The sequence below is a fragment of the Aedes albopictus genome, chromosome 1 (assembly GCF_035046485.1).
Source record: "Aedes albopictus strain Foshan chromosome 1, AalbF5, whole genome shotgun sequence".
Classification (NCBI taxonomy): domain Eukaryota; kingdom Metazoa; phylum Arthropoda; class Insecta; order Diptera; family Culicidae; genus Aedes; species Aedes albopictus.
The window spans coordinates 284391078-284409160 of NC_085136.1; the positions used below are offsets into that span (position 1 = coordinate 284391078).

At 42.3% G+C, this 18083-nt stretch overlaps 1 protein-coding gene across 2 annotated transcripts in view; it reads left to right on the forward strand.

The window, feature by feature from the left end:
* The window catches only part of LOC115259710 (dopamine receptor 1), a 305831-nt gene that overhangs the window by 284547 nt on the left and 3201 nt on the right, over positions 1–18083 (forward strand). Inside the window, exon 6 of one of the 2 annotated variants that reach the window (XM_062846922.1) lies at positions 1488–2010. In XM_062846922.1, coding sequence (XP_062702906.1) covers positions 1488–2010 — 523 coding nt within the window. Of the gene's footprint in view, positions 1–1487; positions 10172–18083 lie in introns of those variants that run through there. The other variant, XM_062846923.1, reaches the window with a different exon arrangement.

Below are 18083 nucleotides of genomic sequence, written 5' to 3' on the forward strand. Positions count from 1 at the left end.
GGGAATCGAACCCGTCACCTTCAGCATGGTCTTTCTAAATGCTTGTGCGAATATTGCCTCGGCTATATGGACCCAATAAACATATACCATCCGAAATATTGAAAATAAATTTTGTTACGCAATTTCATACAACGAAAGAGCATCGAATCAATGCTGCCACTCAACTGAAAAGCGTTTATCAAATTCACAACTCAACGCACGTTCCGCCCGTCTAATTTGTATTGATAATATGTACAACAAATCAAAAGTAAATTGAATTTTCTCCGGAAATTGAAACCTGTCGTCAACCACCATATCATTTCTCATATGAATCAAGAATAGTCGATATATACACAGGTAGGTAGGCACAACCGAGAGGAAAAACAACAAAAAAAAAATCACACAGGAAATGATGATGAAAACAATATCAAGCATTCTTGCTCTGTGTCACCGCTGACTGACTGACTGAGCGTACGACGAATGTCTGTGAAATGATAGGTTCCGTAGACGGTGACACACACGTGAACTAGGAGGAATGTTGAAATGAGTTCGAATTCCTGGCGCGTCTCATAAATCCCGTATTCACAATTCCTGTCACGGAGAAGTCGTCACCGTTCACATATGCTGGATGCTGGATGACTGCTGCCGAGTAGTAGGTATTCGATTACTTACCTTTCCGAAACAGTCGTCACCGTCGTCGTTGGACCATGAGGGCGGAGTTTGATATTTACGTTTATTCTGCCTATCGAAACAGTAGAACACTAAGGACGTAGTCAGGATTCTCCTGTGGCAAATTGAGTCGGAATTTCAAGCTATTGTTCAGGTCAAATATTCTTTTGGTGTTGAAATGGAATAGGGCGAAAAATAAAACAAATAAACTTTCTCACAAATTATTAATTTTTTTAATGACTTGAAAAACCTCACCATAAATCAATACTTCAGAACCAATACCACAATGCCTGCCTCTGTCTCTACCCGCAATCATGTCCTCCAAGATGAATTGCTGAATTGTAGAAAGCTACCGTTGACACTGTGCAATTGTAGAAGATATCTACGTTGCTAAGTTTCTGTCTTGTTCACTGGCCTTGAAATTTGCGGAGGTCCTAGTATTTAACTTAAGTAAATAAAAAAAATTCTTAAACAATTAGTTTCACTGACTTCAGCCCTGAATCTTTGGTATGCCAATTTTCCTTGTGGCAGTCTAACGAAATCGACCCACTGCTACTGAGAGTTATGTATTGTAAATGTGCTTTTGTGGTACTGCTATTGTTACCGTTCCAAATATTGAATTCGGATGTTAGATTTGTCATACCAATTCAAGATAAGTGCAACCTTTTCTTTTCGAAAAAGCACGTTTCACAGTTCCTGAAAGTGCTTTCCCATTTTCGTTCAGATCCTTATCAACTTATTGCGTATATTGCCTTGTGGGAAAATATAGGCAACTCTTCATTTTGAATCAATCGTCCAATAACCGTTTCTCTTTTTTCCCTTTCTTTCCCGCCCACCAGACTCTACTGCTACGCCCAGAAGCACGTCAAATCGATACGAGCGGTGACGAGGCCGGGCGAGATCAGCGAGAAGCGCTACCGCAGCATACGGCGGCCCAAGCCGAGCAAGAACAAGCTGAAACTGCGGCAGCTGGCGCACCACGCGTCCTCGCCGTACCACGTCTCGGACCACAAGGCGGCCATCACCGTCGGGGTCATCATGGGCGTGTTCCTGGTCTGCTGGGTGCCGTTCTTCTGTGTAAATATCATCGCCGCGTTCTGCAAGACCTGCATCGGGCCGCAGACGTTCAAGGTGCTGTCCTGGCTGGGCTACTCCAACTCGGCCTTCAATCCGATCATCTACTCGATCTTCAACACCGAGTTCCGCGAGGCGTTCAAGCGGATCCTGACGACCCGGAGCTCCTGGTGCTGCGCGCAGGAGATGGGCAATATCTACCCGCGGCACAGCGACCGCTACGTGACGGACTACGCGGCCAAAAACGTGGTGATGAACTCGGGCCGGTCGTCGGCCGATCTCGAACAGGTATCCGCCATCTGACCTTACTAGAACAACATCAACAACACCGAGGTTTAGGGATAGAGGGACGAGCTTGCCACGGCTCGCTCGTCAAAGGGGCTGCCAGCTGCTCACCACCGCACATTAATTGCGCACTTTTTTCAGTAGAAGGTTGTTTTATGTTGTGTGTTTTGTTCGGAGGAGGTAGGATGTAGGTTAGACAATTTATTTTATGTTGATGGGACGTCCGTCTGAAAAGTATCGGTGAATGGTTGGTAATGGATTTTACTAAGATATGATTGGCTTTGAAATGCTCAAATAATGATTTCCAGTGAAAAATTAGTAGTGGATAACTGGCACTAAGGAAGGTTACAATCATTTCATTTATTTAGTTAACATCAAATTCATGATAAAACTGAATCAACAATTTGCCGCCATAATAGTCGATTTGCAGCTGCAGCTCTCCAACGTCGGTCACGCCAAACACTCGTCAGATCACGCTCCACCTGGTCCGTCCATCGTGCTCTCTGCGCTCCACGCCTTCTTGTACCAACCGGATGGTTAGCAAACACCAGCTTTGCAGGGTTGTTGTCCGGCATTCTTGCAACATGCCCTGCCCATCGTATCCTTCCGGCTTTGGCCACTTTCTGGATGCTGGGTTCGCCGTAGTGCAGCGAGCTCGTGGTTCATCCTTCTCCGCCACACACCGTTCTCCTGTACGCCGCCGAAGATCGTCCTTAGCACCCGTCGCTCGAAATCTCCGAGTGCTTGCAGGTCCTCCTCGAGCATCGTCCATGTCTCGTGTCCGTAGAGAACCACCGGACTTATTAACGTCTTGTACATGGTACATTTGGTGTGGGGGTGAATCTTTTTTGACCGCAGTTTCTTCTGGAGCCCATAGTAGGCACGACTTCCACTGATGATGCGCCTTCGTATTTCACGGCTCACGTTATTGTCAGCCGTTAGCAAAGAACCGAGGTAGACGAATTCTTCCACCACCTCGAAAGTATCACCGTCTATCGTAACATTGTTGCCAAGGCTTGTCCTGTCTCGCTCAGTCCCACCTACCAGCACGTACTTTGTCTTAGCCGCATTCACCACCAGTCCGACCTTTACTGCTTCGCGTTTCAGGCGGGTGTACAGTTCTGCCACCGTTCCAAATGTTCTAGCAATAATATCCATGTCATCCCCAAAACAGACAAGTTGGCCGGATTTCGTGAAGATCGTACCCCGGCTGTTGAGCCCGGCTCGTCGCATAGCACCTTCCAGGGCGATGTTGAATAGTAGGCAGGAAAGTCCATCACCTTGTCGTAGTCCCTGTCGAGATTCGAATGAACTGGATAGTTCACCCGAAATCCTTACGCTGTTCTGCACACCGTCCATTGTTGCTCTTATCAGTCTGGTAAGCTTCCCGGGAAAGCTGTTCTCGTCCATGATTTTCCATGGCTCTGTGCGGTCGATACTGTCGTATACCGCTTTAAAGTCAATGATCAGGTGATGCGTTGGGACCTGGTATTCACGGCATTTCTGGAGGATTTGCCGTACGGTGAAGATCTGGTCGGTTGTCGACCGGCCGTCGATGAAACCGACTTGGTAACTTCCCACGAACTCATTTACTTTAGGTGAAAGACGACGGAAGATGATCTGGGATAGCACTTTGTAGGCGGCATTCAAAATGGTGATCGCTCGAAAGTTCTCACACATGAACTTGTCGCCTTTCTTGTGGATGGGACAGATTATCCCTTCCTTCCACTCCTCCGGTAGCTGTTCGGTTTCCCAGATCTTGCTAATAACTGGTGCAGACAGGTGGCCAACTTTTCCGGGCCCATCTTGATGAGTTCTGCTGCGATACCGTCCTTACCAGCCGCTTTGTTGTTTTTGAGCTGGTGGATGGCATCCTTAACTTCCCTCAGTGTGGGAGTTGGTTCGTTCCCGTCCTCTGCTGCACCAACATAGTCATTTCCTCCGCTGCCTTGGTCCTCCGTGCCTACATTCTCTTCGCCATTCAGGTGCTCATCGAAGTGCTGCTTCCACCTTTCGATCACCTCACGTTTGTCCGTCAGGAGGGTCCCGTCCTTATCCCTGCAACTTTCGGCTTGCGGCACGTTGCCTTTGCGGGATGCGTTGAGCTTCTGGTAGAACTTACGTGTTTCTTGTGAACGGCACAGCAGTTCCATTTCCTCGCACTCCGCTTCTTCCAAGCGGCGCTTTTTCTTCCGGAAGAGACGGGTCTGCTGCTTCCGCTTCTGTCTGTATCGCTCCACATTCTGTCGGGTTCCGTACTGCAGCATTATCGTCCTCGCTGAGTTCTTCTCCTCCAAAACCGCTCTGCACTCTTTGTCGAACCATTCGTTCTGTCGATTCAGTTCCGCGTACCCGATGGTGCTCACGGCTGCGTCGTTGATGGCTGCCTTCACCGTACTCCAGCAGTACTCTAGAGGGGCCTCATCGAGCTCGCCCTCGTCTGGCAACGCGGAACCGAGATTCTGCGCGTATGCTGAGGCGACATCCGGTTGTTTCAGTCGCTCTAGTTTGTACCGTGGCGGTCGCCGGTACCGTACATTGTTGTTGACGGAGAGACTTTTAGGCACAGTTTGTCCATTACCAGATAGTGGTCGGAGTCGATGTTGGCGCCACGATAGGTCCTGACGTCGATTATGTCGGAGAAGTGCCGTCCGTCAATCAGGCGGCATCCATTTATTACGTAACGCTAAAATCGACATTTTTCGACCCCCCACCCCCTCCCCCCTCCGTAACGCTTTTTTGTATGAAAACCCGAAAAATTTTGTATGGGCCGTAACGCTTGGCCATACTCCCCCCCCCCTCCCCCTACAGCGTTACGTAATTTGTGGATGGCGCCTCAGAACGTGGTCGATTTGAGATTCCGTCTGCTGTGTGGTGATCTCCAGGTGTAACGATAAGGGAGGCTGTGTTGGAAAAAGGTGCTACGTATGGCCATATTTTTGGAGGCGGTGAAATCAATGAGTCGTAGGCCGTTTTCGATCGTTTGCTGGTGGGCGTTGAACTTACGGTCTGAATTCCTCCTCCTGGCCTACTTGAGCGTTTAAATCTCCTATGATGATCTTGACGTCGTGGCTTGGGCAGCGATCGTACTCGCGTTCGAGCAATGCGTTCTTGTCATCAGTGCTTCCGGAGTGATGGCTGTGTACGTTCATTATGCTGAAGTTGAAGAATCGGCCCTTGATCCTCAACCTGCACATTCTTTCGTCGATCTGCCACCAACCGATCACGCGCCTCTGCATATCACCCATCACGATGAAAGCTGTTCCCGTGTGTAGCCACAGCTCTGGTGAATGGTATGATTAGCTCTAAACGTTCGCACCATGGATCCTGTCCAACACACCTTCTGCAGCGCTACGATGCCGAACCCGCGGTCCTTCAGTAGATCGGCGAGTATGCGGGTGCTCCCAATGAAGTTGAGAGATCGGCAGTTCCACGTACCGAGTTTCCAATCGCAAGTCCTTTTTGTTCGCTGGGGTCGTTGCCGTTGGTCTCGGTTCGTATTATTCTGTTGCTGATTTTCCGTTTCAATGTTTTTTTACGGCTGGCTCGTAGGGTCTGACACCAACCCCCTACTCTCCGGAGGACCATAGTGCACAGTTGAGCTTAGAGTCCTTCTCTGGCACTCGGACGTAAATCAGCCGCCCTTAACATGGGGATCAGACGCGGTTGTGAGCCGCTCCTCCTGGAGAACAGTCGCTCAGGTTTGCCGAAGCAAACCCTCCTTCCCTGTCAGCCTACGACCAAAGTTCCCACCGGGGTTGGTTACCCGATCTTCCCTAAGATTGCTCAAAGTTTCCGGCCGGTACCGCGAGGAGGTAGGGATAAGAGTTGCTGGGCAGAGGCTAGTGGATCACCATGAGATCTGAATTGCGCAGCATACCCAGCCTTTACCGTGCCGTGGATTAATCACAGAGGTACTGATTATAAGGAACGAATTTCTGTAAAACAACTTACCGCTGGGATCAGTGCTTGAGGCCCAGTATGCAGTGTGTGGCAGGTTCCTTCGAAAATAGTGTCCTGTTGCCACATCCGGCAGTTTTTGCGTTAGTTTAGGCAATTTATCAGCGATGTTTGATGGTAGAGGTGTATGTTTTGATGGAAATGATGTGAATATAGTTGCAAATCATAGTCGGAGCACGCTGATTGATGTATCTTTATTTGAGAGACTTTCAGCCCTTGGCTGGTTCGTTTCTTCTCTCGGAGCACGCTATGCAACGAGAAGCAGCCCATTTGATAAGTGTCTGACCCAATGACCCACTGACAGAATTTCTTCTGTGATCTCTTCAAGAATTTCTTTAGGATTTCTTCCACGATTTTCTTCTGAGATTCCTTCCTAGATTCTTCCAGTAATTCTTTCCTGAATTTTTTCATAGTTTTAATCAAAAGTTTCTCCAAGAGTTTCTCCTGGGATTTCTTCAGAAATTCAAATTAAGAGTTCTCCAGGAAAGCCGTTCTTGATTCCTCAGAGAAATTCATGCGGGATTCGTTCAAAAATTTCATCTGAAATTCCTCTAAGAGTCTCTACCAGGATTCCTTAACGACTTTTTTCGGGAATCCTCCAGGATCTCTCTCTCAAATTGATTTTCTTGACTCCTCCCGTTATTTCTTCAGACTTCTGCAAATTGTTCTGACATTGCTTTAGAAGTTCATTTTGGAATACCTTCAGATGTTTCTTATTAAAATCCCAGAAAGTCCTCGAGGTGTTAATTTCGGAGTTCCTTAGCCTTCCGAAACACGCGTGATTGGCCACCGCCGCCAGCACCACGCTTATGCTGAGAACAAAAAGCGAGACTTTTCAACGTGTTGTACAAAACACAACAGCGCGTTCACTCGAAAGTTAAGTTCTTCATGGAATTACTTATGGAATTACTCCCTAGTCCAGGCGTTACATATGGAATTCTTTCCTGAGATTCTCATGAAATTCTTACAGGAATTCCTTAAGTATCTTCTACTAAATGTTTAAATGAGTTCCCAGAGGAGTCGCTTCTGCGTTTGCTCCAATAGTCGTGACAATGTGTTTCATTCTAGAAATCCCGGAAAACAACTTTTGAAGACATTGAAAAGGAAGGAAACTCTTATAGGATTCAGTACAGAAATCTTAGAAGGACCTCTCCGGAAAGTATTGCTTCCTGGAGCTACTGGAGGAATTCCAGAAGAAATTCCCAGAGAAATTCCGTAAAGCATCTCTGAAGAAATCCCGCGAGGAGTTCCTGCAGGAATCCCGGAAAGATCTCATGGAGGAATCCCACATGGAACCTCTTTATGAATCTTAGAAGAAACTTCTGAAAGAACCTGCAGCAAACTTCTGAACGAAACCTCAATAAATTCCTGAAAAAAATTGGGTTACTCTGGAGTCACGATCAAAATTCCTAGCAGGTTCTAGCAAATTTCCCAGAACGCTTTAAATGAGCCTCACCTGAAAATCTCGGATTGGGCGATATTTTGGCCAGGAATTCAACAGCTCTAAGAATTTCGATGCTTTTCGATACAGATGTTTTCCATAAAACAACACGCTTGACTTGATAGCTTAAGTGCTTGTAGGATGTTCTCTCATATACATTAGAAGACACACAGTCTGGTCTGAATTAACATCGACTTATTACAACCTGAATCTCAATGATTTTCCCTCCAGTTATACTAGATCCCAAATCCCAATCTTTTCAAATTCTTTCATAATAACCAGTTCTATAATAATGATTTCAGATGCTGCATTCCTAAGAATTACGTCATAGCAAACGGGTGGTGGATTCGACTGATTTAAGTACAGAGAACAGATAAATATGCTGTAACCAAATTTTCGGTAAAGGTAAAAAACCACAGTATCGAAATTAACGATGACTTCTTCACTTAAAAATTTGGTTCGGCATTGATTTACCAATACGCAGTCAGTGGTTTGTGTTTCAACTGATTCTTCCTTGATATTTATGCAACCCATTCCCAAGCAGCACACATTTTACAAACACGTGTCGACAGCGCAAATTTTTGGTTGCACAGTAGCTACATTCGTGTAATGCTAACCCAAAGGCAAATAACTTGAAAATGACTTGTGTCCAACCAAAACCCTGCGCTGTCGATACTTGTTTGTAAAATGTAAGCTGCTTGGGTTGGCCATGGTGTCACTGCATGAGCTTGGACGTCTGTTCTCTGTGATTTAGACTCACTATGAGTAACATAGTCGACTACATTTAAGCAAAATTACTTGCAGAATTGGACGAGAGCAGTTTGGATCGCTGCACGATTCTCTGGGCTTTAGTACTGCCAATTTTATCCAGATTCCCCTTAAGTGAAATAATCAAACTCATGTTTCTGCTTGGATTGTAAAACAGTTGAATTTTTTTTACTTTTTTTAAGTAAATCAAATTGGATGACTGCACGTTTCTGTGAACAGATATGCTGCTTGTCACGTATTTCTGCTTGGATTGTAATGTTTCGATTATCAACTTATTTATGCGATACTTTTCTGATTAACGGTCCTGAAACACATCGTTTTAGAGTAGAAATCGTGGAAACTACGTATAGGAAAAGCTCTATTAGCGCAGTTCCATAGAACTACCCAAAGAGCTGCGAAACAAGCGGATTAAAAAGCAATTTAAGATCTAAGCTAGTCAAACCAAAGAGTGATTTCAAAACTCTTTACGTGCACATACGAAGCCAAAGTATTAGCAGTAGAACACACTTGAATGCCGCGTCGCAAAATTGCAAAATAAGTAGGTTAGGATAGCTAGGGAAGATTTCTTTCTTCATTTTCTCATTTCATTCTAGTTCAAAACGGCAATTCTTCCATGATTCGAGAAACTCAAAATCCAGCTATTGTACATAATGAAACCTTCACCCACGCGAGTTCGAGTAGCTGACAGTTCAAAAATGTGTAAATGGGGGAAACAAAAGTGTGAAATCCGAAAATCCCCGTCCGAAGAAACAAATTTGTGTCATCGCTGTTGTTGATGTTGAGCCCCGTGATCGACGGGCTAGACCAAGTCGATCAAACCAAAACCAAATAGATATTACCAAAAAAATAATAACCTACTAGAACTAGGTGATTAGTGATATGGAATCAATTTCCCCTCCCTCCGTACTCGTAAGTTAAGTCCTGTGAATCATTAGCGAAATGTGAAACACTCCACATATCCTTAGCAGCTAAAACCGTTCCTTTCCTTGATAAATGTGATCACAGCAAGAGTAAAACAAACCAAACGCTTAATGTTAGAAGCAGAATAAATGACAATTTCCTATTGTTAGAGTCTAGAAAAAGAGAGAATAATTGTACTATTTAACTTAAAATAGGAAAAATTGCAACTGGTAATAGTTATCAGTTCAGAGTGCTACGTTTAGGTGTTAAGTTTTAAGTAACTCAATTGAAACCAAAATCAACCAAACCGACTAAATACATTCCGAGGAAGATTGACACAGATTCTCGATGGAGCCAGAGAACACAACTAAATAGTTATGCGAAAATAAGACTGATTATTGTTTATTTGATATGTGTGACGGAAATCATGCGAAGCGAAGCAGAAAGTCCAAGACTCGTGTCGGACGGTCAGACGTACAAGCGCAGGGTGCGAAGTATCGAAGGCACAAAGATAAAATTAATTTTCGATGGTATTTGAAGAAGCATGCATGGTTGATGAGAAACCCAAAAGCAAATAATTCATTCATAATCGAACCGATCGAATCACTCTTGCCCATATCTTATGCTCACTAACACACACAAAACAAGACAAAATACCGAACAATCCTGATATAAGTCAGATCTATTGTTATACGACTACTGGTACCTCTCCCCGATAGTTGAAAGACACTTTCTTCTCCATTCGTTATTAATCTTTGAAACAAAGACACACAAAGAAAGTAAAAAAAAATGGTGCGTGGAAACAACAAACAAGACGAAAATCCTAGTCAAATATGAATCTCTCTATTTTGTACAGAACCTACACTCACACACACGAGAAATTAAAAACAAAACTGAACCACTACCATTGTTAAAATGGAAATGGGTTGATACTACCCCTTCAAGAAGGAGAAGACATCACAGATAAACAAAATAAAACAGTAGGTCTATGATTGTTCTTTGTTGTGAATAGTTTAAACAACCGTACGAGGTGAAACATGACAGACAGCAAACCAAAACAGAGCAAACTGAAAATACAACTCGATTTAAAAGAAAGTATTGTTCAAGTGGTTTTATTTCTTGAGAAATCGAAAGAATGGATTAATAAATCAGGTTGTTGTCACTCCAGAAACAGAGGTAACAAATTAGAGTTCCACGAAACAAATTTGAAGGAAATAAATCACAATCCAGTGTCATCTTTCATCCTCTCGCAGCCAGTGATGGTAAGGAAAGTTTCCCGTAAACAGATTACCCCCAATTTCAATCCAACAATACCAAACCTGAGTGCCACTGAAGCCCGAACGATCCATCATCATCCTGCTGCTGCAGGCCATGGCCCTCAACCCATTCTACTGATTCCGAAACTACTGCTGCTGATTTTACTGCAGTCACTCAAACAAGGGGCTGCTCGCTGAAGACGTGAAACAGTTTTCACGGTTTTCAAGCGTAGCCAAAGCATACCTAACATTGATGTGATTTTCTAAAAGTTCAAAAATTCTTCAGTGACGTGGGAAAAACCCGAAAATCTCTTTTCTTATTATTACGTAATTATTGGATAGCCCACCTGCAACAAAGTGACGCAGAGTGAAGTGATTCGGGTCAGAGTTTCGTCGTCCTCGTCGACGTCGGTCGTCAGATTGACTAATTGCACTGACAGCCAGATGTCTGATGTGTCATTTACTTTCCACCGTAACCGTAATCTATGTGGCTCTTTTTATAATCCGCTAGATGCGCTAATTCTCGTTATATCAGACCAAAAACAGCCAATAAATACAGATATTCCAACTTACCGTTGTCAATGGCTCATCAAATCAGAGGAAGCTAAAAGATGTACTGGAGTGTATAGCACTGGAAATGGAATAAATACGCGAAATTTCATGTTTCAATTTCATCCCACTTACTAGTTGAATTTTTTACTTGTTTTGCGTATGACGAAGGAAACCGTACCAGCCGAAATCACAGAGGTGCGCTAGTACAATATTTCTTTAGTAAGCGCCATCATGATGTCGAAACGAGTTTTTAAGTGGGAAAGTCACCGTCAATGCCGCTATTGAGCTTGTTTTATTTTTCTTGACACAAGCTTTTCTAGCAATTTTGTTCGAGCATGTTCGTCTGTTCTCTGTGGTCCACGTATTAACCGAAGACCACTTTATCAAGAAGACTAGCAGCACTGCTGAAAATCGGAAGTCACTGTTAGCAGCGCCACCAGGGATGAAGTTGGCACTATCACGATAGTGTGTGTAAATCTTCATACCTACCTTACCTTGATACCTTGTTGGCTACAAAGTAACTTTACTCCAATGCCGAGCGTATAGTAGAGCACCATCTTCGTCGGTCTTGGGCGATGTTCCTCCAGTTTCCCCGAACGTGTAGGGATCGTAGATCTTCTTCAACCGCGTGCAGCCAGCGAGTTCGCGGCCGCCCACGAAGTCGCCTACCTCTACCGGGTTCTCTGCTGAATATTGTTTTCGCTATTCTTTCTTCCGACATTCGCACTACGTGTCCAGCCCACTGAAGTCTGCCGTATTTTATACGTTTCACAATATTCGCATCTTCGTAATCTTCATACTCGCACCAATAAACTCTTACACTTTTATACAAAAGTACCACCTTAGCTCAACAGGCGGCGGCGCCGTCGGTGACGCTTGCCCTAAGTATGGGAGAATAACAGAGTGCCATGTCTTCTTGATAAAGTAGTCTTCGTATTAACTCAAATTTGGAAAAGAACTTTTTAATGTTGAGTCATATGCGATCACGTTCTTCAGCAAAGTTGTAGGCAATGGTATTGCGAGCATTTTTGCCGAAGACACCTTTTATTTAGCTCCTAATTTGAACGTAGTACATCAATTTTAAGTTATGACTTAGAGTGACCCCTCCAAAAACGCTTTTTTACAATTACTTCGTGAGTTTTGAAGCAGTTATGACGCATATTTGTTCTGAACATTTCATGTTGCTACACACTTAAATTGAATCGCCGACCTCAGCAAACGGATTGCCGAGAATCCAACAGCCGAGAATCCGGTAATAATTTTTACTGAATCTCGGTAAAAGTTTTACCGAGATGTCGTTAAAATTTTCCCGAGATCTCGGTAATCCAACTTTTTACCGAGGTTTCGGTAAAGTTTACCGAAATGTCGGTAAAAATTTTACCGAGAATCAGTAAATATTTTACCGAGATATCAGCTGTTGGATTCTCGGTAAACCGTTCACCGAGATCAATTTCTGAATTTAAGTGTGTAAGTTTTATCATTCACACGTTATGGACAGTTTTGACTTAAAATCAACGATGTCTTGAAATGCTTCCCAAGTAAACATGGCATTAAGTCGGTTCTATAGTCGAATATAGTTCATTGCTAAGAGAGTTGATAGGTTCTATATCTTCTGATAGGGCTGGTCAAAAGCCACATTTGGCGAATTATTCAGCTGATTTAGGGCCTTCCGTAGCTAGTCTCTGGAGAAATGACTGTCAAAACTAAAAGAAATAGGCAACCTTGGTTAATGACTCCAGCCGCCAGCATAAATAATTTCACACACAAAAGAGTAAATGATTGAATCCGATCGATCCAATGCGTGTGGATAATAGGATGTTGTTATTGAGCTTCTGGAGATTGGAACAGAGAAATTAGGTGATGTAGCCCTGGCTGTAGTCAAGGAGAGAAATCAGAAACAACAAACCAGAATTTTAATAAAAAATATCCTCCGGGGCACAGGTAGCGGCTTCTGTAGTCCAACTCATGCTGCTTCTTTTAAAGCTTTTCTGCAAATAAACATCTCTCTGCAGAATTTATCCTCGGCGGAACAGCTAGCAAATTCTATGATCCACTAAATGCTGCCTCTTTAACATCTATTTACTCCCAGACATTCCTGCTGTTTTCATGGACGTTCATCGTTCTTTTGTTATTGAAATCTATGTTGACTGATAAATGTCATGCATATCAAGCCGTATAACAGCACTGACAGCCATCTTACTCAGCCCATAGGCACAGGACCTGCAAGCATTAAAAGATAGCGTTATATACCCATAAACGGCCTACTTCAGTGCTTACGATATATAGGGCCTATAAGCATTATAAAACCTTGTATAGAGCCAATTGGCGCTGAAAAACCGATGGATGACCTTTTTAATGCCTATAGCAATGCTTAGTGGTTACCGGTAGTATGCGTGGAGAACTCGGCGCGGTCGGACGCTCAGATGACCGAACTGCGCCATGTGACGCAAGCAAGGGTCGTACAATGACACATAGGAGTGTTCACGGTACGGCGTCGGAGTCAGTTTGGCTTTCTATTCCGCAGAATCGTTGCTTGTTCTGTGGCTTAATTGGTTAAAGCGCCGGCCTAGCGAATACGGAGTCATGGGTTCGAATCCCACCAGAACGCGTTTTTTTTTTCACAAATCTTATATCCCAATTTGTCAATTAGCAACATTTCGTGCCTTCTAATTACAAGTTTTTCCAGTATGCTCCAGGAGATTCTTCAGAAATTACTCTAGACTTGCAAGATGGGAATTCCCCTGACATTCTGTTGTGATCGCTCAAGGAGATTCTTTCAGGCCCAAGTAACACAGAAAACATCTTTCATACTCGAAATTTCAAAAAATGTTGTATAATTGTAATATAAGCGCATCAGAAGACTTCTTGTGTTATTCTCAAGTTATAATTATGTTGGCAAAATACAAACATCGTAAATATTATTTTTTTCTCGTATCGTCTAAGCCATGTTGAAAAAATGTTCATTTTGCAAATATGCTACATTAATAGACCATCAAACGTACAAGTCAATAATGACAACATTCTCTGATAACGCTTCCACAACTCAAAATTTAATTACTTTGCATTAAAACTTCTTACTTGTCATTTGTCTTACAGAATTTGTGGCACCAGAGTTATTCAAGGACGAACCAAAGACAATTTACATCTGGATCAACATTCGCAATAACCGGTGCACTGAGCGCTTTACTTTATTGCCAAGACCAAACAGCCAGAGCCCTACACTATTGCCCTCTCAGTCTTAAAACTAGATTTATTTACCTCTAAATTGTGCTGACCGGCATGCATTATAGGTCACTGCTTGTTTACCAACATTCTACTGCCGTCTAAACCAATTTTCGGACATTCTTACAGCTGATGGAGGTAGATCGTAGCTCCTAATCAATTCCCGGTGAAAAATTCTGCCTCACATAATTACATACAATTGTCATAATCAACAACACTACCTAATTTTATTAAAATTCATACCCGTGAACTCTTCGCGTATTGTTCCCGATACGTTACCACATAACTTATTCACGAAATTTAATAAAAAATCGGAATTCTCCGAGGATAATCTGAACTGCACAGCAAGCGCAGCAGTTTTTTTGGCGTTACTTTTATGTTGTAAAATAAAAATATAACTTATGTGTCAGTAAGTTGGATGGATGTTTTTTGAACGTTATTTATAAGTAATTCTGATAAGGAAATTGTAGAAATGATTGCTTTCTAGAAAAACTGGTAAGGTAACAGTACCGAATAAAACTTTTAATACAATAATAAAAAATATGACATTGACAATATTATTTCCTCTACATCGTTGTAATCATTCTGAAAAAATAAAATAAAATTTCAGTTCAGATGAAATATTCCTAAACTGTTATTTTTTACCCCTTGAAAAAGATTTTTGAAAGAGCGATAGATTCAATTATATCTATGCTTAAATTTCAGTTTTCTTGATATTTTCTAACGGCGCTGTAAAATTCACAATGCATCTGCCATATTGCTTTTACGTGTGGATTATGAAAATAATATTCAAGGGAGACAATTCTTGGTAGATTATGTTGCAATATTAATTCACCTCTAAGGCGCTTGAAATACGAGTAAGCAAAAACCAAAGTTTCACCAAAAATCTCGAGCCGCAGGTACATCATGTCTATCCTTATGCCTACCATGTCACCCAGAAAGGACCATCTCATAATTTTTATATCGAGAAGTTTACAATTCACTTCATGCCTTGGAAATTCATTTTTATGTAGTACCGGCCGAGTGTGATTATAAACACATTATTTTTATTTATTTATTTTGTTTTGACGGTTCTCCTGTTCGCGTAATGGACCTCTCATTTGTTTGTTATAATTGTGAATTCTGTAATGATTATCCTTCTTATATAACTTAATTCCAACCAATGCTTATACTGTGTATTATTTGTGTTTTCTATAAGTTATACCACTTTGAAATAGCTTTATTACAACCAATGATTTGGATCACATTATAAAAGTATTTTGCAAGTTGTTATGGTTGTTTAATAACATGATTAGAGCTAATGGACAGTCATGTCTAAAATTATTAGCACTACAAGTGTATTATAATACATCTTATACAACCTGCAAGATGTTTTATAAGCCGCCATTTTTTGCGCTGTTTTGAGTTTATAGGTGTACATTTTTGTATCAAAATTACAAGAAAAATACAACCAGTAATGTATGAAAACTAAATTTTAAACTCTTATATAACAAGCTGTGTTACTTGGGGGAGTTCTTTGATAGATTGCTCCAACAGTTCCGGTGATCTCTTCAGGAGTTCTTTCAGGGTTCTTCCTAATAGCTCCAGGAGGTCTACCTCCAAGTGTTTATTAGGAATTACTTCAGAAGTTCCCTAAGCTACTTCAGAAGAAGTTCGCTAGGGTATCCTTCCAGAAGTTCCAGTTTTTTTTTCAGGAGGATTCATTAATGCCTTCAGGAGATCCATCTAGAAAACTGTAAAAAGTTTCTCCAGAAATTCCTGCAGAAGGTCTTTAGAAATTAGGCTAGTAGCTTCTGCAGAGATTCATTCTGAAGTTCCTTTATAAATTTCTACAGGAGATCTTACACAAATTTGTCCAGCAGTTCCATCAAAGATTCCTCCAGGATTTTCAGGGATGCTTGCAGATGTTTTTTTTTTCTGAAATACCTCCTGAATTTATTCAGGAGTCCTACGGAAGTTCCTTCAGAAATCCCTCCAGGAGTTCCTTCAGAGAATCTTTAATGACGATCCAAGGATACCTCCGGAAAAATTCAGAGTTTCCCCCTTAAGTCTATTCAGAGATTCCTACGTAAGAGTTCCTTCTAAGATTATTTCAGGTATCCTTAGGGATTTCCTCGTGAAGTTCCTTTAGGAATTCTTCCAGGAATTCCTCCATGGATCGCACCTGGGGTTCTTTCAGATTATAGATAGAGATTGAGATTTTTCCAGGAGGCCTCATGAATGCCTTAAGGAGTTACATCAGAGATTTCTCCAGAAATTCATGTAGTAATTCGTACAGGGGTTCCTTCAGGGAATCGTGTAGGAGTATCTTCAATAATTTCCTTTGAATTATAATCATGCATATTTCCAGGATGTTCTTGAGGGATCCTTCACGGAGTTTCTACAAGAATTCCTCCAGGAATTCTTTTGAGGATACCTCCTGAAAATCCTTCCCCCACCCGGAAAGATTCCCTTTGAGAGATTTCGCTGAAAATCCTTCGAGGATTCCACCTGGAATTCCTTCGGAGATTCCTATCGGAAATCCTTCGGGTGTTCTCCCTGGAATGTATACAGGGATTTCTTCTGTTATTTCTTTGGGTGATTCCTCATGGACTTCCTTCAAAGGTTCCCCTGGATTTCTTTCGCGGATTCCTCTTGGAATTCCTTCGAGAATTCTTCCTAGATATTCTTTCAGAGTTTCCTCCTAGACTTCCTTCGAAAATTCTTTCTAAAATTCTTTTGGGGATTTCTCCTGATATGTTGTCGTGGATTTCTCCTGAAATTCCTATAAATTTTCCTCTTGGAATTTCTTTGGTGAGTTCTTTTAAAATTCTTTCGGACATTCCACCTAGATTTCCTTCAAGTATTTCTCATGGAATTCCTCCAGGAGCCCTTCTGGAATTTCTTCGGGGATTCCTCCTAGGATTCCTTCGAAGATTTCTCTTGAACTTCCTATGGAGTTTCCTCTTGAAATTCCTTCGTGGTTTCCTCTTGAAAATACGTGGATTATTCCGCTCGGAAATCCTTTGCAGATTCTTCCCAAAAATCCTGAGAGAATTGCCCCTGGGATTCCTACAGGGATTTCTCATCTAATTTCTTCTGGGATTCCTCCTGGAATTAATTCGAAGATTCCTCATAGAATTCCTCCGAAGATTCTTCCTTGAATTTCTTCAAGGATTCCTATTGGAGTTCCTTCGGAGATTGCTCCTTGAATTCTTCCGGAGATTTCTTTAAGAATTCAATCGGGGATTCCTCCTAGAGTTCCTTTGGGGATTTCTCCTGATTTTTTACGGGGATTCCTCCTAGAGTTCCTTCGGGGATTCTACGTGGACTTCCTTAAATTCCTCCTGAAATTTCTTCGAGGATACTCCGTAGGGGATTTCTACTGGAATTCCCGTTCCGGTCGGGAAAATTTTCTCGACTCCCTGGGCATAGTGTATCATTGTGTTTGCCTCACAATATGTATACAAATTCATGCAATGGCAGGCAAAGGAAGCCCTTTAATTAATAACTGTGGAAATTATCAAAGAACACTAAGTTGAAGCGAGGCAGGCCAAGTCCCAGTGGGGACGTAGAGCCAAAAAGAAGAAGAAGAAGATTCCTCCTGGATTTCCTTCGGGGCTTCAAACTGGAATTCCTTATAAAATCCCTTATGGGATTTCTTCTGGAATTATTTTGGGGATTCCACTTGGAATTCCTTCGGTGATTCCTCCTAGAATTCCCTAAGGAATTTCTTCTGGAACTCCTTCAGAAATACACTCTGGATATTTGTCGATGATTCCACCTAGAAATCTTTGGGGATTCTTTCTCGAATTCCTTTTGAAATTCCCACTGGAATTCTTTTGGGGAGTCCTGTTGGAACTCATTTGGGGTTCTCACTGGAATTATTTCTGGATTTCCTCTTTAAAATTCTGCGGGGATTCCTCCTAAAATTCCTTCGAAGATTCCTCTTCAAATTCATCCCGGAATTCCTGATGGAATTTCTTCGATGATTCCTC